The sequence below is a fragment of the Hippopotamus amphibius genome, chromosome 13, assembly GCF_030028045.1.
Source record: "Hippopotamus amphibius kiboko isolate mHipAmp2 chromosome 13, mHipAmp2.hap2, whole genome shotgun sequence".
Taxonomy (NCBI): domain Eukaryota; kingdom Metazoa; phylum Chordata; class Mammalia; order Artiodactyla; family Hippopotamidae; genus Hippopotamus; species Hippopotamus amphibius.
This window is the reverse complement of record NC_080198.1, coordinates 51,613,518-51,639,173: the sequence shown is the minus strand read 5'-3', so window position 1 is coordinate 51,639,173 and position 25,656 is coordinate 51,613,518. Positions and strand designations below refer to the sequence as shown.

At 47.3% G+C, this 25,656-nt stretch overlaps 1 protein-coding gene across 1 annotated transcript in view; it reads left to right on the top strand.

Annotated features, from left to right (window-relative positions):
- Nucleotides 1–6,652: 6,652 nt before the first annotated feature.
- The window catches only part of GPD1L (glycerol-3-phosphate dehydrogenase 1 like), a 54,981-nt gene continuing 35,977 nt past the window's right edge, over nucleotides 6,653–25,656 (top strand). The window contains exons 1-3 of the mRNA XM_057706318.1: nucleotides 6,653–6,729; nucleotides 7,724–7,837; nucleotides 19,636–19,813. Coding sequence (XP_057562301.1) covers nucleotides 19,706–19,813 — 108 coding nt within the window. The 5' untranslated portion in view covers nucleotides 6,653–6,729; nucleotides 7,724–7,837; nucleotides 19,636–19,705. The remainder of the gene's footprint in view (nucleotides 6,730–7,723; nucleotides 7,838–19,635; nucleotides 19,814–25,656) is intronic.

Genomic DNA, 25,656 nt, shown 5'->3' with positions numbered 1-25,656 from the left:
CAAATTAATTAATCAAATTAAAATGAATCAGATGAGTCAAAATAAATAAAATAAATGAAGCGGGAATAGTATATGGCAAATGGTTTATGTCCTTACTTGGGAAAAAAAAGATTGGTAATTCTTTGTCAGGCTTCCAGACAAGTAAAAATATGTTTAATCTATGCAATTCCCAGGCCTGGGAACTATTGCAAAATATTTTTTCAACAAGCCTATATTAACTACATGCCTTCACGTTCCAGCTAAGGAAGGCATATGTGTCCCATCAAGGGTAATGTCAACGTTGCCCAATCGGTTAAGGTGGTGTCAGCCAGTTTTCTCTACTGAAGTTACTCTTTTATCCCTTGTAAGCAATCTGTATGGAGACTCTGAGGCTCCGTAAATATCCTGTCCCTCATCAAACTTCCACCACTATTTTAGTACTCACTGATGACTGTGGAGCACCATCCTTCCCTCTGTGTTTACTAGTTGGCATGGTACTGTGAACAAGAGCCCTCCCTTCTGCTTGTTTGTTTACTTATTTCTTTAAATCACCACTAGACCCATGAATTTTTAGTTCATTCAAAGGGTTTAAGCCCACTACTATCATTATTGTTTTAGTTATTTATTATTTATTTACTTATTGTTTTTTTAAGTTGAAGTAAGTTGATTTACAGCATTGTGTTAGTTACACTTGTACAGCAAACTGATTCAGTTTTACATATATATGTATATTCTTCTTCCAATTCTTTTCCCTTAGAGGTTATTTAACAATATATTGAATATAGTTCCCTGGGCTATACAGTAAATCTTTGTTGTTTATCATTATTTACTTTAATGTTTGTCTTGACCCAGATTTGGCTACTGGGAAATCTTTTTTTTTCTTTTCTTTTAATTTCCATTTGCATGGAATATCTTTTTCCAGCCCCTCACTTTCCGTCTGTATGTGTCCCTAGGTCTGAAGTGGATCTCTTGTAGACAGCATATATATGGGTCTTGTTTTTGTATCCATTCAGCCAGTCTGTGTCTTTCCGTTGGTGCATTTAGTCCATTTACATTCAAGGTAATTATCGGGGGTAATTATGTATGTTCCTAGTACCATTTTCTTAATTGTTTTGTTTTTGTTTCTGTAGGTCCTTTTCTTCTCTTATGTTTCCCACTTAGAGAAGTTCCTTTAGCATTTGTTGTAGGGCTGGTTTGGTGATGCTGAATTCTCTTAGCTGTTGTTTGTCTCTAAAGCTTTTGATTTCTCCCTCGAATCTGAATGAGATCCTTGCTGGGTAGAATATTCTTGGTTGTAGGTTCTTCTCTGTCATCACTTTAAATATATTGTGCCACTCCCTTTTGGCTGGTAGAGTTTCTGCTGAGAAATCAGCTGTTAACCTTATGGGAGTTCCCTTGTATGTTATTTGTCATTTTTCCCTTGTTGCTTTTAATAACTTTTTAAAGGGAAAAAAAGCCCTATGAATTCTTCCCTTCCTGCTTGGGTTTTGCCATCCTTCCCCACATGTCCCTAGACCTCATCTTCTGCTGAGAGCCAAACTTCTAGAAAGCAGCATCTACACTCTCTCAAGCGCCATTTCTTCGCTTTCCATTTATGCTTCCACCCACCACAAGCTCTGCCCAGAATGGAAACTGAAGTCTTCTCACCAGGCCCACAAACAACTGGGGCGGTAGCTAGCCTGTACCAGACTTTTCCAATGTGGACTGGAAAAAGGTATCCCTGCCTCAAGACATTTGCTTCCATTTGTCAGAAAATGGTCCTCTCAAGCACACAATCTGCAATGTCCACAATGTGCATGGCACCCACTGGCCTTGTGCAGTGTGCTACCTGCACAACCGTACTTTGCTGGCAGCCTTCTTTCTGCTAGCTTGAAAGACGCACTCTGGTCTCATCTTGTTTGACCAGTCTCACACTCCCCTATGACCACACCTCCTTCTAGAAATGCAGTCTTCCTTTGCAACCACAACACTACACTCTGCATACCTGTTGCTCCTTTCTCGAGCTCTTAAATGTTAAGTCCATTTCAGAGGCCTATCCTGGTTTGTCTTCCTTTGATACCTGACCCATCTCTGTGAGTGATCGCAATCACTTTCACTCAACATTTGAGTGTCTACTCTGTGCCTGACAGTGTCCTAGGCACTGACCCTTGGGATTCCCGAGTACGTGCTGATGATCTGCAAACATCTCTCTAACTGCCTCCCTGAAATATGCACTGGGAAACCAAATGGACTCCTCAGACTTAACTTCTCCAGAACTGAGCTCATCACCCTTCTCTCCAGATCGACTCCTCTTCCTGTTTTAGCAAATGATCCTCATTCTGATGCCCAAGCCTGAAAGCTGGAGTCATCCTAGACTCCTTCCTCTCTCTGCCCCGAGAAAGTGGTGGGTCTTATCTTCCTACTTCCCAGGTATGTCTCAGTTTTGCCCACATCTCCCCATCACTATCACCATCACATCAGCCTCCATCCTATCTAAGCCAGTGTCACTTCTCATGCAGAATAAACACTGCATCACAGCTGCAGAAAACAAACTTATGGTTTTCAAAGGGGAAAAGGGGGAGAGGGATAAACTGGGAGATTGGGATTGACATATACACACTACTAGATGTAAAATAGATAACTAGGGAATTCCCTGGTGGTCCAGTGGTTAGGACTCAGTGCTTTCACTGCCAAGGGCCCAGGTTCAATCCCTGGTCAGGGAACTAAGATCTGCATGGTGTATGGTGTGGCAAATAAACAGATAAATAAATACAGGGAACTCTACTCAATACTCTGTAATGACCTATACGGGGAAAGAATCTAAAAAAGAGTGGATATATGTATCTGTATAACTGATTCACTTTGCTGTACAGCAGAAACTAACACAATATTGTAAATCAACTACACTCCAATAAAAATTAATTAAAAACAAAAGAATAAACACTGCAGCAGGCCTCCTGGCCCTGACGATGTCAAGCCCCTTACTTTAAACCCTACAGTGGCTTCCTCTGCCCTCAGGATTTAAATTCTCATTCTTTGGTATGGTTTATAAGCCAATCGTGATCAGGCACTTCCTCTACCTTCCTACCTTCCTCTCTTTCTCTTTCCACTGACCCTGCCCCCTCACACTCTCTCCCTTATTCCTTCTCCCTTCCATCCATACTGAGCTCCTTTTAGTTGCTGAACGTGTCATCTGTCTGTAACCTCTGAATCTTAGCTGATGCTCCTCCCTCCACCTGGAAGAGCTCCTTTGTGCCCCCCACCCCCTCAGCCCCTAACCTTGGTGATAGCACCTTTTTCGTCAGGCTTCAACAAAGATCTTACTTTATTTAAGAAGCCTTCCCCGAGCCCCCAGATCTGGGACAGGGGCTTTTTTTCAGAGCTGCCATAGTAAATTACATTGTAGGGTAAATACCTGTCAACTGGCCTTGCATCTCCCTCTAAATGTAAGTATCTAAGAGGGGAGGGACCTTGCCTCTCTTGTTTCATATTTCATCCCTGGGACCCAGCACAGCGACTGGCACACAGCAGGTGCTCAGTAAATACACGCTGAATGAATGAGTAGTCAGATGCGTATAAGATATGGGAACCCCCAATTCCTGGCTCTGATTCCCCATGAGGACTTTGGAAAGTCTTTTTTTAGTCTTGCTGTATCTCAATGTCCTCACTTATCATATGAAAATACACTACAGATTGTGGCAATTTTAAAACCTGGCCCGCAACTTTTTTGACTTTGTCTCACTGAGAGGTGAGGCCTATGTCCCCTCCCCTAGAATCTGGCCTCTGTGATTTCTTGACCAAAAGATCCTACGACAGAAGTGATGCTGCGATTAATTTAGTGGTTCAAGTCTTAAGAAACTGGCAATATTCCTTTCCTTTCCCTTGAGATGCTCGCTGCTGGGATGCAGGCACACAGGGAAGCAGCTTTCCTGGAGGCCCACCCATGTGGAGAAGACTCAGGCCTGCAGCCCACCAGCCAGCAGTGGGCACTGACCTGCCAGGGTGTGAATGAACTATCTTGGAAGTGGATTCTCCAGCCCTCTCTGAACATGCACCCCATGTGGAGAGAGCCTTCCCTCTGATTCTGGAGCTAAATCAACGATTGTGGTTGCTTGGAGATCTAACCTTGGGATGCTTTGTAAAGCAAGAAGAAATAGCCAGGTGGATGCTGAGCCCTGCACGTGGAGTGTGGCTGCCACCTGACACGCAGCATTGGCTTTGGGGCCCAGTAGCAGGTGTTAGGGACAGGGTAGGAGGCTGGTGGGGAGGGCTTTGGGGAATGGAGGAAGAAGTCAGCTGGAGCCAAGAGAGGAAAGGAGACTCCACTTACACAGGAGAGTTTGGAACAGTGTAGCCGTGCCTCCTACAATGCAGAAACTCAGAAGTGTGCTTCATGAACTCGGTGACCTGGCTCAGGAGATTGCTGGCCTGAGCTTCTAAAGGGCTGCCTGGCTTCTCCTAGCTGCCTGGCGAGTTTTTACCAAGACACACGCATATCCGTGATGTTGTCAGATGCTGTCTCCACGCACCGAATCGTACACACCCTGGGACTTCTCCAGATCCCTCAAGAGTTCGCACGTCCAGTGAGAGTGGCTAACTCGTCGTCCTCCAGATCAACCCTCTTGGGGAAGGTAACCACAGAAGGCCAACACTAGCAGCACTGCCATCTTAGCTGACCAGGAGGGGGGACTGGCAGAGGACCAGCGATCTCAGCGCTGGGGTGTCTCACTCCTCCGTCTCACTATCCTGGAGCCTCTCCCCTCCCTCACAATCTTCATTAAATCGATATACAAAAGCTTATAACATATGCAAACATGTAAACCAGAACTAACCCTCCTCTCCACTAGAACCACAATCCTGCACTTCGTGTTTTTTTCCCTTCTTTTCCTTTACAGTTACGCTATGTTTGTATAAATCCCTAGTGATACACGTAATTTTGCTTGTTTCTGAACCAAGGGAACTGGAATCCTACTGTATGCAATCTCTTGCAGCTGGCTCTATTCTCTCAACATTCTATCCATGGGCTCACCACCATAGCTTTGGTCTTGATCTTTGTAACCAGCCTATAAAGTAAATGACTACTCACTATGTCCATCCTGGCACAAAGTGTTGAACATCTCAGGCGATCGATAAACCCTGTATGATGATGCCATGCAGGATAGGCCCGCAGAGCAGCCAGGCAGCTCCTTTTCATGCAGGCACTGCGGCAACATCAGGGAATAGGAGTGTCCACACGAGGAATACATCTTTCAGGCAAAGGCTAAACACGAACCAATCGCTTGACATGTTTCTTGGCAATATTGACTCCTCAAGTACATGAGTTCATTATTTAAATATACAAACCCATCTGGGGAAATGCAAGGGGGAAAAAATGAATAAAGTTGCATAGTCCATTTTCACATCATTCCTGCTTTGGTATCTTTCCTGGCAAATAACTGAGAGCAAACCACCAGTGAGGAGTGGAGAGCATGCTCTGTCTCACCCACTTTCTCTAAGTACTTCCTTGAGTAAATGTAAGAAATACAGATAAATTTTCCATACAATCTAGAAGTGAAAACTAACAGTTAATTCTCTGGGTATCAAACTAATAGGCCTAGTATCTCTCTAGGTACTGGAGTATTTGTTTCCTCAATCAGTTCGCAATGATATTTTAGTTCTCTGGTTCTCAATCTTGAATCCTTTTACAGTCAGCCCTTGAACTTTAAAAAATTGGGATGTTTGTATCCCATTCCGGGAGATTCTGATGCAATTGGTCCAGGTTGCTGCCTGGAAGAGGGGATTTTGAAAAGCTCCGGAGACTCAGAGCTGCAGCGGAGTTTGAGAACGTCTGGTTCACACCACTTTGTCCTTCCTCCTCCTCAGGGTCCAGCGCGGCGCCTGGTGGAAAGTGATGCTTCGAATGGATACACAGCGTCCGTTTCTCCGGAAAGAGGGAAGCATGGTCTCAGAACCGCAAACCCTCCTGGTGCCCTGGGGAGAAGACCATGAGGAGGCCAGTGCTAGCAAGCCAGTGGGTGCGCGGGCGATCCCTCCCTCCACCTCCACCCCCGACTCTAGGAAGTTCCCACCCTGGAGCGCAGGTACTGTCCGGCCAAGTCCCGAAGGCCTCAAAAGACACACGGCCACCGCGAAGTTCGGCGGTGCCAGGCGGTTTCTTGTTTCCACAAGGGAGGCAGAGACTGAAGAGGCTGGGGTGGCCACTTAGAGCTCTGGACCAAGCCTGCTGGACTTTAGAGTCAAGTCCTCTCTCGGCTGCAAATTGCAGCCTGGCAACTCCTCCCCCGAGGGGCGGCGTGGGAGGGCACCGGGGCGAGCCAGCTCAGGCCTGCTCCGCGGGGAGGCTGGTGCAGACCCCGGCGCCCAGAGCGCCAGTCACCGCGCAGCCGCCCCGGGCGGGAAGTGGTGCGGCAGCAGCGGCGGTCGGGGGCGGGGTGGGGGGCGCGGACTACAAGTCCCGACAGGCCTCGGGCAGGGCTGGGCGGTGCCCCAGCGGGGCCGGGAGGCCGGCAGGCCCGGGCTTGCGCAGTGGTTCCCGGGAGTGGCGGGGCGGGTCCTCCGGCTGTCAGCTGTGGCCCGGGGCGCCCGGGCGGGGGTGGTCGCGGCCATTGGCAGAGAGGCGGGAGGGGCGGGGTCGCCGCGAGCCGCAGCCGGTTCTGGCTGCGCGGGTGGAGGCGGGCGGCCGGCCGGGGAGGCGCGCGCCGGTGTGCTGCGTTCCGGCCTGGCCATGGCAGCGGCGCCGCTGAAAGTGTGCATCGTGGGCTCGGGGAACTGGTGAGCGGCGGTGGGCCGGCGGCGCGCGCTCCGCCCCCGGGAAGCCCCTCTGCCGGGCGTGGGCACCGGGCACCGCGCGTGGGGAGGCGGGGCGGGCGGCCTCGCGGCCGGGCTGGGCACCGTGCACGCGGGGAGGCCGCGCCGAGGCACTGGCTGGGGAGGCACTGGCTGGGGAGGCCCGGGCCCGCGTGCTCGCGGCGGCGGCGAGGAGCGAGGGGACGGCGCACCCGCGGGCACCTGTCTGCGCTCGCGGCACCGCGCGGCTGGCGCACGGAGGCCACCTGCTCGCCACGCCCGGGGGATTTGCGCAACATCCTCTGCGCGCTCTTCATTTTTCCTGGGCAGATCGCCTGGGTCGAGGAGTTGGAGGAGGCTCTAGCGTTCTTGCTGGGGTTTCCGTATCGGGGAAACCGAGGCAGAGGGGGCTGAAGGGCGCCCGCTATCTAGGGCGAGGATCGGGCCGGCTCTGTGCTTCCAAGTGCGGATCCCGCTCGGGCTTCTGCGAAGTCTAGTATCTTAATAACATATTGGGAAGAAAATCCAAGTTCCTACAGGCCGGGGTCTCCCAGTAGTTCAGGGTCTTTGGGATTTCTCCCCTGGGGGCATGTTTACGCAGCTTTGTGTCTCCGCTGGCTTTATTTGACTTTAAGCATTTATAAAGCACTTGTGCCTGGCGTTCTTGTAAGCACGTTAAGTGTCAGCTCTTTTAGTTCCCTTTCTGAAACTTTCACAGTGGGATTATTTGGTGTGTTTGGGTGACTGTAGAGGAAAGTGGGCTGGGGAGAGGAGGCAGAATATGGTATAGCATCTGATATTTTAAATCTTTTCCATAGCTGCGCGCTGTTTTCCCCACATCCAGGGACTGGTATAGAATAGTTCAGAGTGATGTCCTTTAAGTCCTTCTGTTGGTCTGTGGCCGGGACACTTGTCACAGTTCAGGCTTCTTGGATTCTTGCAGCAATTGGTACTAGTTACTTGGTCTCTCTCTTTTAAGACTTGGCCCAGAAGATACTTCTTGGAGGAAACCTTATCTGATTCTTCACGTTTCCATCCCGGCAGGGCCAGGGCCTCTCCCTTTGCCCCTGTTGCTGACATCTGTCATTGCAAGGTGATGATTTATTTGATTATCTGTTTCCATTCGTGCCCTCCCAGCTGTTGAGAACAGCATCTACGTTAGTGCCAGGCATATGCTAAGTAAATAGTACGTGAATGTCTAAAAACTAATTTTTTAATGTAAAATGTAATTATATGTGATTTAACAATAATTCACATTGTTTAAAAGATACATCTCCCCCCCCCCAAAAAAAAACAGTGAAACATCTCCCACCTACACTTGTCTCCCAAAGTACCTCCTTGAGGAAAACCAGCGTTATCAGTTTCTTCTGTTCTTTCCGGAAGAATTTCATCATGTGCAAGCGAATGTTTACATGTATTCTTTTATCTCTCTGCCCTGCAAATACTAGGATATTATGCACTTTTCTGTAAGCTTCTTTTTTCAACTAACAACAGAATGTTCTGTCCCACATGTCATGGAGTTGGTACCTATCCACTGCAGAGCTTCGTTCAGACTTTCAGCTTTGCTTTGCCAGTTCTGATCACAAGGTCACTTGAGTGAAATGTCAGCTATGAGACTGGAAAAGCACCCATGTAGCATGTGTTCTTTAACATTAGTTTCCTCTTCTGTAAGAGGCCACAGAACCACAGATAACAGCACCTTTTCCTCCTTCGCAAGGTGCAGGAGAAGTGGCATGGCTGGGCCACTCTGGATTTGGGCCTGGAGCAAGGGTGGTGAAGTGCCCACCTCCCCCACCCACCTCAGCCAGATTTGGCTTTCTTCCCACTGCTTCCCTCTGATGTGCTTGACTGTTTTTCTTGGCTCACTCCAGCTCAAGGAAATGGAGTAGAACTTGGCTAGTGACACTGGAGCAGAGCAATTGAGAACTGTGCCAATGGTTTGGGCCAGCTGCCGGGCTCTGTGAACGACGGGATCAGATGGAACAGGCGTTGGCTTCCCTGTCACCTCCCTGGGTGCAGAGCCACGCCAGTCCTAGACAGAGGATCACAGCCTTCCCAGAGAGATTCAGGAACTGAGGAACAGAAAACCACACGGAGAGGCTGGCCAGGGGCCCCACAGAGTTCTCAGCTTGTTGGAGGGATCGGTAGAGGTAGGCAGGACACTGAGGCTTGCAATACAGGAAGCAATGTTTATCTTACCGGTACAGGCCCAGTGGATTCACATCCAAAGACTGAGCCCCGAACAAAGGAAAGTTTTTCCTTTTATAGACCAGTTCCCGTGCTTTTGGGAGCCTATAGCTGTGCTTATTTATGCAGAAGCAATGTACAGAAGCCAGAGTGCATACGTTACTTTTCCCTTATCTCCTTGACTCAGATGTTTGCGTTGCCCATGGCAGGACCTTGTGAAAGAGGCCATAAGTTACTTATTCCCTGGGGCTTGCATTTTCCTATGTTTGCCTTGTCCTTTCCTGTTTTTGTTATTAACCTGCCTCAAGCTCTGGTCACAGACATTTGACTGTCGGCTCTGTGCAGATATAGTGGTCTTCCCAGGGATTGGGACACAAGTGGACAGCATCCCGGCCTTCAGGTCACACATAGATAAGGACTTGGAAGATAAATTCAAAAGAAATACAAAGTGGATTGAAGTATCTGTCACAAGAGTAGACCTTTTAGATTTTTTTCTTTTGATTGTTCTAGACTACCCCCCCCCCCCCCCCAGTGGTGTGTCAGATCTTAGTTCCCCAATCTGGGAGCAAACCCATGCCCCCTGCAGTGGAAGCGTGGAATCTTAACCACTGGACCGCCAGGGAAGTCCCAAGATGGGATGTTTTAAATAGTGCTTTTAATACTGTTTCTTAAAACGTGGTCCAAAGACCTCCTGCATCAGAATTAGCACCGAAACTGGACTTGATGAGTCATGTTCCCTGAGGGAGGGACAGATTTTTCCCTAAGCCACTTTAGCCTTCAGCTAATTTTAAAACAGGTTCCCAAAAGGCCTTCCAGATACTCAGGAATAGGAAGTTGCTTAAGCAGTGTTTAGACTTGAGACTTTGAAGTAGCTCAGAATACTTAGGTAAATAAAAGTGTTACATCTGTAGCTATAAGGTGGCCCTAAGGCTCACATTGAGTGCATCCTGGAATGAAACCGGGCATCAATTGCTATGCAGATACCTGAAGACTGACAGGCCCTGTCCTGCCCTCCCGCACCTCTCTTCCCCCTGACTGTCAGAGAGAGGAGGCCAAGGAGGCCTCCTGCATCCAACTGAGCCCTGCTGTGCTGCCCCCTGCAGGGATGCAGGGAAGTGCTTCCTAACTGGCATGGCTTTTCATGGTCCCAGTGACTCACAAAAGCAACAGAAAAGGAAAAAAACAAAAGATTCTTAAGTTCCTCCAAAGATGAAACAAAATTCCTTCACCAGAACCTTGGGAAGGTCACCCAGACACAGTGCAAGATGCAGTTCTAGAACTAAAACCTCAGGGTTGTATTTGCAGCCACATCTCTGTGCCCAGGAGTCTAAATCCAGAAACACCCCACACCATCTTGGGGGCGGGGGAGAGGCAGCGGTAGAAGGAGGCACTCAGGATTCCCACCCCTCGGGTTTCTTTCCCTGTCAAGCTCTAGGTCCTTGAGCAAACAGCTCTCTGCAAGAATCATTGCTCATGACATTGGTACCTGGTGTCTAGGATCATGGTGAGGATGAAATGAGATGATCCAAGACAGTGCAGAGTGACCAGCACTCGGTGAATGTCAGCTAAATGAAAAAATGTTGTTTGCGTTAGTTCGATTATCCTTGACCTGCACCATCATTAAGTCACACAATGGACCTTTTCAGGGTCAGTGGTGAATGAGGTGGAGTTGAAACCCAGATCCTTCTAACTCCAACGTCCGCGTGTCTATAAATGTTTACCGTTTTCAGTGAGCAGCATACTTTTATTTGAGAGCACATCTCTTTATCACAAAATGCCAAGGAATAGAGGCAGAGGAGGGGAAAAGAGAAAAGAGCAGGAGGTGTTTCCAGGAGTTATTTGCCCTGTTTTCAGCATCATGCCACAGCTTGACGCCTGGGACTGAAAGTCAGGGAGAGCTCTGGCCTCCTTTGTGCCAATGGCTAAAGCTGGATGCGTGGCTCACTCTCTATGCCCTGCTGCTCTTCATCCCCTGGTGTCATCTTTTTTGTCTGTGCTACTCAGTTTCTGTGATGATTCCTGCTGTACCCCTCACGTGGAGAGTTCACACCAGTTTGGGCATCTGTTTATTCGCTCCTCCAGGGTCACAAATGACGCCCTTCCTTGTCCACAGGCGGCTCTGTCACGCCTCTGCCCTGGGAGCTGGAGGGAGAGGTAGTGATGGTTAGGGCTGACCCGGGAGGAGACCCAGTTCCCTCGGGAGCCAGGCTGAGAACACCTGCCATGCTGATACTCAAACCTATTTCTGTTCCTGTGCAGAATAAACATCACAGCTATTTTGGGAATGAGTCCGATTTTCATATCTTAGCCCTCTTTCATTTCTCATCATTCTTCTCCTCACTTCCTCCCCTCCCTTAGGGGGATAATCATCATAGCAGTTACCCCTTAGGGTCATTTTCTGTGTCCGGGATGTGCGTTATTTCATGTAAACCTCATAACATGCCTGTGCAGTACTGTCATTATTCCTATTTTAGATGACGAAACTGAGATTAGAAAACTTTTCAAGGTCAGTGGTTAATAGAGTTGAAACCCAGATCTTTCTAACTACAGTGTCCCTGTTTCTGTAAATTCTTATCATTTTTAGTGAGAAGGATTCTTTTTCCTGAGAACAAACCCCATCGTCACAAAAATATTGAGTATCTTACCCTCTCAAAAAAGTCTAGTATAACCATATTCCACTTAAGAAAAATCAAATTGAAATGAGATCTTAAAAATCATCCTGGAGGGACTTCCCTGGCTGTCCAGTGGTTAGGGCTCTGCGCTTCCACTGCAGGGGCCTGGGTTCGATCCCTGGTCAGGGAACTGACCCCCCCCCCCGCCCCCATACTACACGATGCGGGCAGAAAGAAAAGAGAAAGTCATCCTGGAAAAAAAAAATCATCCTATTCAGTTTCCCTCCAAAGTGGGCATCCCTTTTCTCATAGATATAACATGATCATAGTTTACTATTTTTAAGGCACCTGATCTTAAAATTAATCTAGTAAATTAATTATTAGAAAAGTCTTATATTTGAGAGGAAAATCTGTCACCTCCAGCTTCCACGCATTAGTCTCAGAGCAGTGCCAAGGTGTGCCCACTCTTTTCTAAGACATGTTCCCATTGGATCGAAGAGTCACATGTCCGCTGCATCTTCTCTGTGGCCAGCCAGGTAGTATCTCCAGGTCTCTCAGTGGTTGCTGGTGGGAAGTTGTGTCCGTCCGGGGTCCTCGCCATCTAGGTCTTTCTTCTTCCCCTTATCCCTAACTCCCAGGCTTGGTGATGTCAGGAACTAAGCCAGAAGTCCCCCGGCTCCTTTAAGATTATCCTAGTGGCACGTTGCCGTTATTCTACTTTGGGGCTCAGTTCCTTCCACACTTGGGTGCTGGAAACTTTTTGTTGATTATCTGTTGCTGCTCCACTATTTTCCTTGAGACTTAATGGCTTCGAACAGCAGTTATTGATTAGCTCCTGATTCTGGGAGTTAGCAATTGGGGCTCAGCCGGGAGGGTGTTCTGCTGGTCTCCCCTGGGCTCACTCATAAGGCAGTGTTCAGGTGGTGAGTGGGCTGGGGCTCGTGGTCTTTGCTGCCCCCTTTCACGGGGGCTGGGCTTTGGCCAGGCTGACAGTGGGGGTGGGGGTGGGAGGGGTGGTTACAGTGGTGAACAGCCACCTGTCTCTCTCTCTGCAGCAGGCTAGCTTGGGCTTCTCCATGTGGTGGCCAGATTCCAACTTCAAGAGAAAGTTCATATAAATTCCTCACATAAGTGGAATCATACGGTCATTGTCTTTTTTGTAACTGGTTTATTTCACTTAGTATAATGTCCGCAAGGTTCACTTGTGTTGTAGCATGTGCCAAAATTTCCTTCCTTTTTAAGGCTGAGTGATAGTCCATTTGTATGTATGTACCACCGTTTCTTTATCTGTTCAGTCCATCAGTGGACACTTGGGTTGCTTCCACCTTTCGGCTCTTGTGAGTAATCCTGCTAGGAACATGTGTGTACAAATATTTCTTCAAGATTCTGCTTTCAAGTCTTTTGGGTATAGGCCCAGAAGAGGAATTGCTGGATCATATGGCAATTCTATTTTTAGTTTTTTGAGGAACCGCTGTATTGTTTTCCATAGCAGTTGCACCATTTACATTCCCACCAGCAGAGCACAAGGGTTCTGATTTCTGCACATTCTCACTAACACTTGTTTTTTGTTTTGTTTCAATATAGTAGCCACCCCTAACAGATGTGAGGTGGTATGTATTGTATTAATTGCACATGATCATATGGCATATACAATTTTGCATCCTGTTTTTTGTTAAATGCAACATTCTACCTTAGGCTTTTCCTCCTGCTGTTTAGATTTTGATAGAAAGGCTTTTTTCATCCACTCCCCGCCCCCCATCCTTTTTCTCTATATGAAGTTGTTCACATTGATCTTTTTTCCTCTGTGATTGCTATCTTTGATTTTAAACTTAGAAAGCTTCCCTATCCAGAAACCAAATAAACATTCACCACATTGAATCTATTTTTAAAATACTTTCTTTTTCACATTTGCATCTAATACTCTGGCATTTGGTTGTACTTTAAAAGCCCTTTAACTGCAAAAAATTACACAAAATGTTAACAGTGGTTCTCCCTGGGTGGTGAGATTATTTATAATTTTTTTTTTGTCTTTCATGTATTGCTTTTGTGAATAAGAAAGTAGGTGTTATTTAAATCAAAATTGACCACCCACTTCCCTTGGATCCACAGGCAGGACCAGCTCTGGGCATGGCATGGGGACAACTTGGCTGAACCCGTGCTTATTCTGTTCCTAGAGAGTTTCCTCTTTGGTAACAGAGGGATGGTCTGTGGGGTCCTTTCTGGGCCATAAGGCTTCTGCACCCAGTGCAGTTCAGGTTAGAGCCTGACTTGATAGACATCCTGTTCCTTGGCTGACTGAAGTATCACATCTTTTTGGAGAGGAAGGTGTGCGAACGCCAAGGGGTTGGGGGAAGGCGGTGTTGCCAAAGTGGAGGTTGGGACCTCCTGCAGGTGGCGCCCGGGGAGGGAGAGCAGAGTGGTAAAGGCACAGCCTGGGCTGTGGATCTCTCCTCTTCCGCTGACCGCCTGTGTGACCTCCGGGGTTCAGTGTCTTCAGGTGAAAAAATGGGGATCGTGGTAGTCCCTGCCTCCGAGGGTTGCTGAGGCTTGAAACAGATAATGTGGGTAAGGTATTGAAAACAGTACTCTGGTGGTAATCAGATTGCAATATATAAATGTATCAGACCCTGTTGTACCCCTTCAACTTATACAGTGTTATATGTCAATTACATGTCAAGCAAAAAACAAAAGCAAACAAACAGTGCCTGACACCTGGTAGTCAGCAAATCCCTACCCCTCTCTGCCTCTTCGCCTTCTCCCTCCCATTCCCTCTGCTCCTTTCTCAGCCTCTGCTGTCCTCCCCCACTTCACGGCAGGCCTGCTCTCCCTCTCTCCCTCTCTCCCTGTCTCCCCTCCTCCCTCCCGCAGGGCTGGGATCTGGGTAAAAGCAGAGGACAGTCTTCATGCCCCTCCTATGCCTATATGTTTGCTCCACGGGCCTTTGTCCCTGCCTAGAATCCCCTCTGAACCTTGGTTTTACCAGCTGTATTCCCAGTGTCTGGCTACTCTTCCTCCCAGCAAATAGGAATTAGCAGAAAGTGTGGGCTTTGGAAACAGATCTGGGTTAGAACTGCTGGCTCTAAATGGACAGTATGACCCGGTAACGTATTCATTCTCTCCCAGCCTCGACTACTTCATCTGTGAAGTGGGAATAATGTGGCTGCCGGAAAGATGAAATGAGCTCTTGTGTGAAATACCCAGTGTGTACCCAGCTGGCACTGGAACATGATTTCTCACCCAGGTTCCTTTTAAATTTCATTGGCATAACATTGCTGAGGTTGCAAATTAGTCTGTATTTTGATACCTGAGACTTATTGATAAGAAAATTCAAGATTCCATGGGAAATGTGCTATTATACCCCTCAGTGAAGACCCAGGACTGGCCATCAGCCGTCCTGAGTCTCCCTCCCAGTTCTGCCACTACCTGGTTGAGTGACCCAAGGTCAGAGTGACTGAGCCTCCCTTGTCATGTCTTAATCTGCCAGGTGGAGGTTTAGATGGAATTAAACCTCCTTTAAACCGCTCTGGTCACTTTAACTCTGCTTATTTGCTTGGACTTTCTTTAAAGGTTGACTTTATTTTTTTATTTTTTTTATTGGAGTATAATTGCTTTACAGTGTGTTAGTTTCTGCTGTGCAATGAAGTAAGTCAGCTATGTGTATCCTTATATCCCCTCCCTCTTGGACCTCCCTCCCATCCCACCCACCTAGGTCATCAAAGAGCACCAAGCTGAGCTTCCTGTGCTTTATAGCACGTTCCCGCTAGCTATCTATTTTACACAGGGTAGGTAGTGTATATATGTCAATCCTAACCTCCCAGTTCCTTCCACCCTCCCCTTCCCCTGCTGTGTCTGCATGTCTGTTCTCTATGTCTGCGTCTCTATTCCTGCCCTGCAGATAGGTTCATCTGTACCATTTTTCTAGATTCCACATGTATGCATTAATATACGATATTCGTCTTTCTGGCTTACGTCACTCTGTATGACAGACTCTAGATCCATACACATCTCTGCAAATGACCCAATTTCGTTCCTTTTTATGGCTGAGTAATATTCCATTGTATATATGTACATCTTCTTTATCCATTCATCTGTCATTGGACATTTAGGTTGCTTCCATGTCCTGGCTGTTGTAAATAGTGCTTCAGTGAACATTGGGGTACATGTGTCCTTTTGAAGTATGGTTTTCTCAGGGTATATGCCCAGTAGTGTGGGATTGCTGGGTCATATGGTAGTTCTATTTTTATTTTTTTAAGGAACTTCCATATTGTTCTCCATAGTGGCTGTAAAAGAAAACTATATCACCACTCCAAATACTGCAAGTAAATGGTAACAACAGCCACCAGTAGACTGGAAATAAAAATGTTATAAAATCATTGCCAGATGGTGGTCCCTGCCAAAGCTCAGAGTGGAGGCTGCCTCATATACTCAGGAAGAAGGGAAATTCACACAGGCTGGGGAGATGGAAACATCTTAGCACTCACATGAGACATTCTGTGCAGCCCTCAGGGAAGCCAGGAGAGTTGAAAAAGGCACACTGCATCAGTGCCACTTGCTGCTGTGTGTGTGGAGGGGGGGGCGGTGCTCGGCCACTGGAGCTGCCTCTGGCCCCCATTCCTCACTTTGGGAAACACTGCACTCCATCACAGACCTGGCCTTTTGTAGATGGACGAGCTGGCAGGTGGAGCAGTGGCTGCTCGTGCCCTTGAGCCAGCCGTGTTAACAATCTGTGCCTGACCGGGCTCGGGCAGTGACAGGACAGCCCCTGGAATGTGGAGACTCCAGCACCGTGGCCGTGGGACCCCCGCCCCGACCACGGCTGAGCCATACACAGACCGCCTCCATGGACTGGACTGTAGGCAGGATTTTTATTTTAAACGCGGTTCGAATGGATCTGTGCATGTTTTTTGGACTGGTCCTCTGTAGGCCAGACACATTTTTAGGACAGGGTTGTCACTTATAAGTGGGCTCTGTGTCGTTGCCTTGAAAACACTCCCTTTGCTATTTGATCCTGCTCCTTGCACATATATGACAAACACATTTAGTGCCATTTCAGAGCCACAAAGGAGTTTTGGGTATGGCTTATACTTTTAAAATGAACCAACCAACCAGCTTTATTCAGGTATAATTGATACACAGAAAACTCAGACATACTTACTATTTGATGGGTTTGGAGATATGCATACACCCATGAAACCACCACAGTCAAGGTAATAAACATCCATCACCTGCAAGAGTTCCCCCCTCCACCATTTTTGGTGGTAAGAACACAGAGTACGATGTTAGCTATGGGCTTGTCACATAGAATATATAGCCTTTACTATGCTGAAGTGGATTACGCCTTTGAGGTTTTATAAGCAACACAGAAAAAGGTGGACAGCAAAGAAAATATTTGGTTCAACATGGAGAGTATACTGAAAGAGATGAAAACAAAACACACTAAAGTGTTTTTATTTCTGGTCTCCAAAAAAAAAAATATTGTATAAGGGATTTAGAAAGAACAAGACTAGGTCTTATAAGTATTAGGATCTTTTTGTTCATCTGCCTAGATTTGTCCTTGAATTAAATTTCATGCTTCTTCCCCGCCTCCATCTGTTTCTCTCCCCTCCCCCCAACCCTCCCCTCCCCCCCTCCTCCCTCCCCTCCCCCCTCCTCCTCCCTCCCCTCCCCCATCCCTGAGTGGCAAGATCCAACAGCCTGGCCCAGAATTACCTGGAGTTACCTCTAGTTGCTGTATCTGATGCATCCCTTAGCTCCTGCTGCAAAACAGCCCACCCTCCCCCAACTCGGTGCTGAAAATAACTAGCACGTGTGGTTGCTTGTGGTCTCTGGGTCAGCTGGTTAGTTCTTGGCTTGACCCCGCTCCTCACGTGTCTGCGATTAGCTGAGTTTTGACCGGAAGCTCTGCTTTGCCTGCTCTTCCCACCCCTAGCGTGTGAAGCCCTCCTTGCTTCTCCGCAAAGGTATGGTCTTCCTCAGCACCATTCCCGTGTTTCCTCCCCGGACCCCAGCCAGGTCTGTCCATCGTGTTTCCCTCACCTGAACACTGGACATGCGAGACTTCTCATGGATTAACTGAGTCGCATCTGCGTCCTTTGTGTTAAAAGTCCATCGCAGGTTACCCTTCTAATCACGTGTGCCTCACTCCCCTCACCTCTTATCACACACAGGACTGTGAATCCCTTTTCCCTTGTTCATCTCTCTTAAGTGAGTGGGAAGCTTTTGGAGAGCGTTGCATCCAGCCCAGTGCATTATATGCAGTAGGTGCTCAGGACAATTTTGATGCCTGAGATAAATGCATGACTGGGTGAAGTCACTGATGAAACCAGGGAGGTAGAATGAGGTCCTGATGACCTCACATGAGTAAATCATGTAACTGAAGTTTCCCTTATTTTTGTTCTATCGTTCTAAGCCCCTTTGAACTCCAAAGGACAAGGTCTGGTGGGCTTAGTTCTTCATAGTTTCAATATTTATTTAAGTTTTCTTAACTTTTCAGCAGAAACTGCAGTTGGTTTGTCTCTGGTTGAAATGATTGGGTTCTCTAGGAGGCGGCTGTAAAGGGAGAAACAGGTGTATTCCAGTAAGACTGTGGACCATGGGGTTGGGGTTTGGGGTTCTAGTTTATTTTCCCACTTGATTTACTAGACTTGGGTTCCTTACTGTCTTATACCTACCGCCCCCCCCTCCCGCCCCGCTTCAGTTTGCTCAGCATCACGCTTGCTATCTTTGACCTTGAGTTATTAGGATAAACATCAGGATAAAGGTGATAGTGATGGTGGGGAGATTCTTGATGTTTTTTCTACAAGGTGTCAGAGAATTGGATTAATGGATATTTAGCCAATAAGCTATATGTCCTGCTGGAATAGAATAAGGATCTCACAGGGAAAGCCAGAGCTTGGATGTTTACAGCTATTCCTTTGTAAGGGAGGAAAGCACCAAAGTCCTAGATCCTTGTGCAGAGACACTGTTCTCTGGCCACACACCAGTCCCAGGGGAGCTTTAATGACTGCTGGTGCCTGACCCCACTCCAGAGGTACCAATTTCGTTGGCCTTGGGTGTGGCCTGGGACCCAGTCTCTCAGGTGATTCTGTTGTGCAGCCAAAGCTGCATCAACTGGATCCCACCCCCTCTCTGTCATTACCCTTTACTCCATTTCCCAGATTGCCTTAAGGATAATAGTTGGAAAAAATACAAATGCCCCAGCGCGTGAATACTCAAGGTGCTCTTGGCCATTCTTTGCTTTGCGCCTCACCCCAGGAAAGCTGTCTAAGAAACAAACCATTTCTCCATTGAGTCCCACAGAAGAAGCTGATTGGCTCAGCGGGTTTAGGTACCACCTGCAGCCCAATCACTGTGCACTCAACACATCTGTGAGATGGGCACAGGTGCCTGCTGTCCATGATCACCTCTGCCACGGGGACCAGCCACACACCCACAGGTCTCGTGCAGAGGAATGGTGTTAACTAGCATCTTCTCTTCTCTTCCCCTGTGGGAAAGCCTATGGGAGACTGATCCATTACCTGGATATGTGTGGTGAATAGAGATGCGGGGAAAAGGGAGCTTTTAGAGGCCGCTGGGGGAACCAAATGCTCAGGCCGCCGGGCCCTGTGCCCTTGCTCTGCTCCTTTTCTGGAATCCACTCAGGTCTTGTCTTTCCTTTATGAGCACACCTGGGGCCTGCTGCAGTTCACCAGAACACAGCTTATCCTATGGTAGCTACGTGTTAATTTCCTTGATAGACTGGTCTCCCTGGTTTCCTTGGAGACTTCATGAACCCTTGATGTGTTATTTTTATGCCATCTTTCAAGTGGATTTCTCTTCCTTCTGTGATACTCTCTTCCAAGATAGGTTGGTGCTTACTCGTTTCAAGGGGTGGTGCTTTTTGACCTTGTACCAAATTCTGGGGCTTTCCTCATCACTGGAGGGGTATTTCCAAGTGAAAGCAACTAAGTTTCAAACAGCTTGGGGCTGAGACAGCATCACATCTCAGAGTTGGCAGCTCAGTGCTTGAATCAGAACACAAGTCTGAATTACAATCTAGTGTTTTTTTCCTTCGGCCCAAGTGCGTTTTTCTTTTCCACTGTTTCTTTTGCAGGGGTTCAGCTGTTGCAAAAATAATTGGTAATAATGTCAAGAAACTTCAGAAGTTTGCCTCCACCGTCAAGATGTGGGTCTTTGAAGAAACAGTTAATGGGCGAAAACTGACAGACATCATAAATAATGACCATGAAAATGTAAAATATCTTCCTGGACACAAGCTGCCAGAAAATGTGGTAAGACTTTGGTGAATTCTAAAGCTTACGCTGGGCTGAGTTATCACTTGGGACTGGGGAATGGGAAAGCTGCTTCCCTCGTCTCCTGTTCCTTTCTACCACCGAGTTCTTTGCTTGGTCCGTTTTGGCTTTCCTCACTCTGAACATAGGCCTTGTATTAGTTTGCTAGGGCTGCGATAACAAAGTACGATAGACCAGGTGGCTTAAACAACAGAAATGAATCTTCTTACAATTCTGGAGGCTTCAAGTTGTCTGGAAGAACAAATTTTCCTCTGCCCTTTTAGGTTCTTCTGTCTGGTCTCAGAATTAAATTGACATGAGACAGATGAACAGGAGAAAATCAAACAAGGTTTAATAACATGTATGCATAGGAGAGACCCAGGAAAACTGTGTAACCAAAAATGACAGTAGCGCTCACCTTAAATATCCTCAGCTAAAGAGAAAAGAGGATATTGAGAGTGGGGAGAGTGGTTATGGGAGGTGAGCAGGAAGTGCCGGAAACAAAGGTGAGGTTGTCATGCAGATTTCAGGCATTGCCTTCCCATCCGTGAGAATTTCTAGAGATTTGGTCCTCCTGCTCTTCCTGGTACTTGGAGGGAGACCCCTTTACAAATGGAAATTTCCCTTATAAATGTAAATGTTTCTTACAAAAAGGCAACTCCTGTTTGCTTTTCAGTTTCTCCCATGTCTGCTGTTTCTTAAAAATATAACCACCTTCAAATAATTAATATGCCAAAGAGGCATATTTTGAGGTGGCAAAATCTGCTCCCCTGAAGAGCCCCAGGCCAAGAGTGTTGGCAAAGTTGGCTTCTTCTGAGGCTTCTCCTGGACTCTCCTTCCTGTGTCTCCCATGTGCTCCTCCTCCTGTGTGTCTGTGTCCTAATCTCCTCTTGTACAGACACCAGTCATGTTGCATGCGGGCTCACCCCAATGACCTCATTTTAACATAATTCCCTTTATAAGGACCCTGTTTCCAAATACAGTCACATCCTGAAGTACTAGGGTTAGGACTTCAACCTATGAATTTCGGGGGGTGGGGGCGGGGTACACGTTGTAGCCCATCACAGGCTACTTTCTTGGCATTTGAAGTTCTGGTCCCAGCAAAGCTGGAACTAAGAATTTTGCCTTTGTCTCGTGTGTTTTGGTAACTCCTGAGATACCTGTTGACGAAAAATTAATTAGCCGGTCTAAGAAAGGAGTGGAAACTTTATTCGAGCCAAATTGAGGATTATAACTGAGGAACAGCATCTCAGCACTAAGAACTGTTCGGCCCATTAGAAGTCTAGGCACAGCTATATAAGTTTTTTGAGACAGAGGGCTTTCTGTTAAAGGATGTATTATTGACAGTTCATACACTCCAAATCTGTGCAAGATCAAGAAGGAATGTTATCTTTAAGGAATTGTCTCCGTGATGCTGGGAGAATGTTGCTTTTCATGGTTGAGCAGGTATTTCCGCTGATGGGGAGGGTTTTGAACCATGGTTTGGACTCTGTGTAATGCTCATAAACGATGCACAGTAGAGGTGAGAGAGGAGACCAAGGGCAGAGAAAAAAATCTTTTTTTGTTTAAATTTTTCTTGTCATGAAATGTGAATTTTATTTCACATATCCTTTCTAAGTGCATGGACTTTGGTCCACCTCTAGGCCAGCTAATGGACTGGTCTGTAATTAAAATCAAGGTCAAGACCTAAGTCACCGAAGGAGATTGGAGGACGTAGAAAATTGGAAGACTGATGGTTTAAAATTCCAGCTTATTAGGCCTGAGTGGGAAAAATCTAGGTTATTGCCTGGCCTTATTCCAGCGACCTGCAGAGGAAGGAAAAAGTGAGCGTGAGAATGAAAATGGTGACCCAGCTGCTTGTGTGAGTGGAATTCATGAACTTCTGTTCCAGATTCACCCCTGGCTGGCTTTCTGGAAGAGTCTGTTTGAAAACCAGCCCAGGTGGCTGCCTGACTCCTAGCGGGGAAGACAGATTTGTAGACTGATGAACGCCAGGACGTTTGGAGATGCAAAGACCTTGCTTACTGAGGATTTCTGATTGGCTTTGGCTACAGTGTTCACTGGTGTCAAGCACTGTGTAAAGTAGTTCACATACATCACCTTCTTACCCGAAAGCTGGATTCACCCCTTGGTGGGTGTCGAGGGAGAAGGCAGAATTTATTGCTTGGGGCAAGCAAGGAGAACACTGGGGATCTTTCCCAAAACAGAGCCCCCCTGCCTCCCAACACAAAATTGGGGAAGTTTAAGCAGAGAGAACAGGCATGTTCATGAAGGGGGTTGAGTAGTGGACAGAGTGAGTCCAGGCTTCAGTGGATTGAAGTCACGAAGGTCAGAAGAGGTCAGCTTCATCATTCCTTAGGTTCCAGTTGATCTGGTGGTGGAGTTTGCAGGTGGGTTTAAATCCTGCAAACCACTTGACAGTGCTTTGGGCTAGTCTAGCTGGGAGTCTTTATAACTGATTTGTTATCTTTGTTGTTGTTATTTACTTCTCTTGCTTGATAGGTTTGTCCTTTTGTTCCCTTAGGATCCTTAAGTATGGAGGCCTATTGAAGGGCACACTGTGGCCAGGCTTAGATCCCAAAATGGCTTAGGCCAAAGATGGCTTCTCTTCCATCAAGAAAGCCATGCCTGGTTCTCTTTCTCAGGGGACCCCCTACCCTGTCTGGTTACAGTCTCATTTAATGTTCTCAGTGACCCGCTTTGGTTGGTGCTATTCGTTTTCTTACTATGATGGTGATTCTGATTGTTATAGGGGAAGAAACCAGGGCTTGGAGAGGTTAATGAACTTGCCCCAGGTTGCAGAGCTGGTAGCTGGCGGACCTGTTTCTGTGCCTGCTGAGTCGTGGCCTTTTAGACAGTGATGACTTCTCTGTGTCACTGCGCTCGGGCCCGACAGCGTTTCCCTGCAGTTACTCCTGGTGCTGTAGGTGGCGAGAGGGAGGTTCCGTAGGGTTCTGAGCTGGGCAGTTAAGGTGCCCAAGTATCTGATGGAAAGAGTAAAGGCGCTGCTGTTCCCACGGCCCTGGAAGGCCTCTGAGGTCATGTCTAACCGTGCTTGGGGCAGACCGGTCCTCGAGCTTCCCTTCTCATCCCTGTCAGTGTCAACTGCTCCTTCCCTTCTGTAAACCACACGCTTCTTTAGCGAGTTCCTTCCATTCTGCTCTCAGCCAGCCCCTTATTGACCACTTGTACCCACACCTGCCCCAGGTGTGTGGACCTGACTTGCTGGGGTTTCATTCTCCCAAGTTTCCTAGCGTGGTGCTCAGGGAACTTGGGGGGAGGTGAATCTGCCAGATGGTCAGAGAAGGATGGTGTCAAGGGCCACTTCCGTCAGAGCCCAGCCCAGGACTCAGTCCGCCACCGGGTGCCCAGGTGTGGATGAGGGAGGAGAGGAGGGAGGAACTCTGCTCCCAGAAGTTGATGTCTGAAGCCTTGTAGGCTCGTGACTATGAGAGTATCCGTTCCCTGGACTGGATGTTTGCATGGTCTCTGGTCGTAGACAGTGCCCTTGGGAACAGCCTTATCCATGTCCTGGGGTGGCATCGCAGGGTCACAAGGAATGCAGTCTGTAATCTGCCAGATGGCACCACTGGTGTCCAGCGTGGTTGTGAAGCCACACAACTCAGTTTAGGACTTCAGCCCTCCGTCAGGGACTCAAACCAGCTGAAACCCAGATTGGGACTTGAACCCACTGTCTTTTTTTTTTTAATTTTCTTTTATTTTTTAAACTCTTTATTGGAATATAATTGCTTTACACTATTGTGCCAGTTTTTGCTGTACAACAAAGTGAATCAGCTGTATTTATACATATATCCCCATATGCCCTCCCTCCCGCAACTCCTTCCCACCTTCCCTGTCCCAGCCCTCTAAGGCATCACCCATCATCGAGTTGATCTCCCAGTGTTATGCAGCAGCTTCCCACTAGCTATCTGTTTTACATTTGGTAGTGTATATATGTCCGTGCTATTCTCTCCTTTCGTCCTGGCTTCCCCTTCGCCCCCATCCCCCCACCCCATGTCCTCAAGTCCGTTCTCGACATCTGCACCTTTATTCTCACCCTGTCACTGGGTTCTTCAATATTGTTTTTTAGGTTCCATATATATGAGTTGGCATACGGTGTTTTTCTCTTTCTGGCTTACTTCACTCTGTATGACAGACTCTAGGTCCACCCACCTCACTACAAATAACTCAGTTTCATTCGTTTTTATGGCTGCCTAATATTCCATTGTATATATGTGCCATATCTTTATCCATTCCTCTGTTGATGGGCATTTAGGTTGCTTCCATGTCCTGGCTATTGTAAACAGTGCTGCAGTGAACGTCGGGGTGCATGTGCCTTTTTGGATTATGGTTTTCTCAGGAACCCGCTGTCTTTTAATTAAAATCATACACCTGGTCTCAGGACCTACTGAAGTTCAGGTTCTTTACGTCTCAGTGCAGAAAGAATTCAGTGAGAAACAAAGGGATAGACAAGAAGTGATTTATTTAGAGAGATACACATTCCACAGACAGAATGCAGATGGTCTTTATCTGAAGGCCCTGGAGAAACACATAGAGTGTGGGCCATCTCAGAAGGTCAGAGGCCCCACGGTGTGGGGGTGGTTAGTTTTAATGGGTTGGCTAATTTCAGGGGCTGAGTGTAGGATTATTCCAACTATTTCAGGGAAGCGGCAGGGATTTCCAGGAATTGGGTCCTGCCCACTTTGGGGCCTTTTATGGGCGGCCTCAGAACTGTCATGGCGCCTGTGGGCCTGTCATTTAGCATATGCTAGTGTATTACGATGAGTGCATAATGAAGCTCAAGGTCAGCCGGAAGTCATCACCTCCATCTTGGACCTAGTTGATTCTAACCAGTTTATGTCATATCCTCAACAGCTGTGTCCTTCTTTTAAAGGTTGTGGTGGGAATTCCTTGGCGGCCCAGTGGTCAGGATGCAGGCTTTCACTGCCGTGGGCCCAGCTTTGGGCCCGGGTAGGGGGACTAAGATCCCACGAGGCCTGCAGCACAGCCAAAAGAAAAATAAATTTTAAACAATAAAAATAAAGGTTGTGGCATGCCCCCTTCCCTCCTGTTTCAGTTGTACCCATCTCCACGCCCCCAGTGGGGTTTGTGAACTCACATCCTTCTACATCCTTGCTAGTGTGGTGGCAGAGGACATACAGGGTATTGGAAAGCTTTATTTCTACCTGATGGAAGGTACACCACTGTTTGCTTGTTTGTTTTTTGTTTGTGCTTTTTAGATTCTAGAATTTGTATGTATCAAATGTCTCATAATAAGTAACTTTAAAAGATGAGCGGTGGTGAAGTGTGGTGGTGATGGGCACACCTTGCAGTGGGGGGCCTGCTCTGAGGAGCCTGGGCTGCCCCGCACCTCCTGGTAACATGGGCCGCTGTGAGTGCCTCCCCTTAGGGGTTTGGGGAGGAGTAAATGAGATGATCCACATTATTTGTTTAATGTTAAGACTCTGTTACAAAGCTAGGGCTTTGTTTTTGTGAGTTTTAAAAACATTTTATGTTTATTTCAGAGTTTTTCAAATATCTCATTCGATCATTCAAAAGTCAGCTAGTGTTAGACAAGACGGATTATTGTCACCGCTTTTTTTTTTTTTTTTTTTGAAACTTGAGTTGCTTTATTTAGCTTCCAATTTCTGGGAGGCTCAAGAATTATAATTATTCTGACAACAAAAGGAAATAAGACTGCATACAGATCTTTTTCTGCCATACTCTTTCTGTAGGATTGCTATTTTCTTGTTGTCCTTCCTGTTACACGGATGTACACATCAGGTGTTAAAAGGTACAACATTCTACGACTGAGCACCACTTTCTGTAGCTGAACAGGCAAA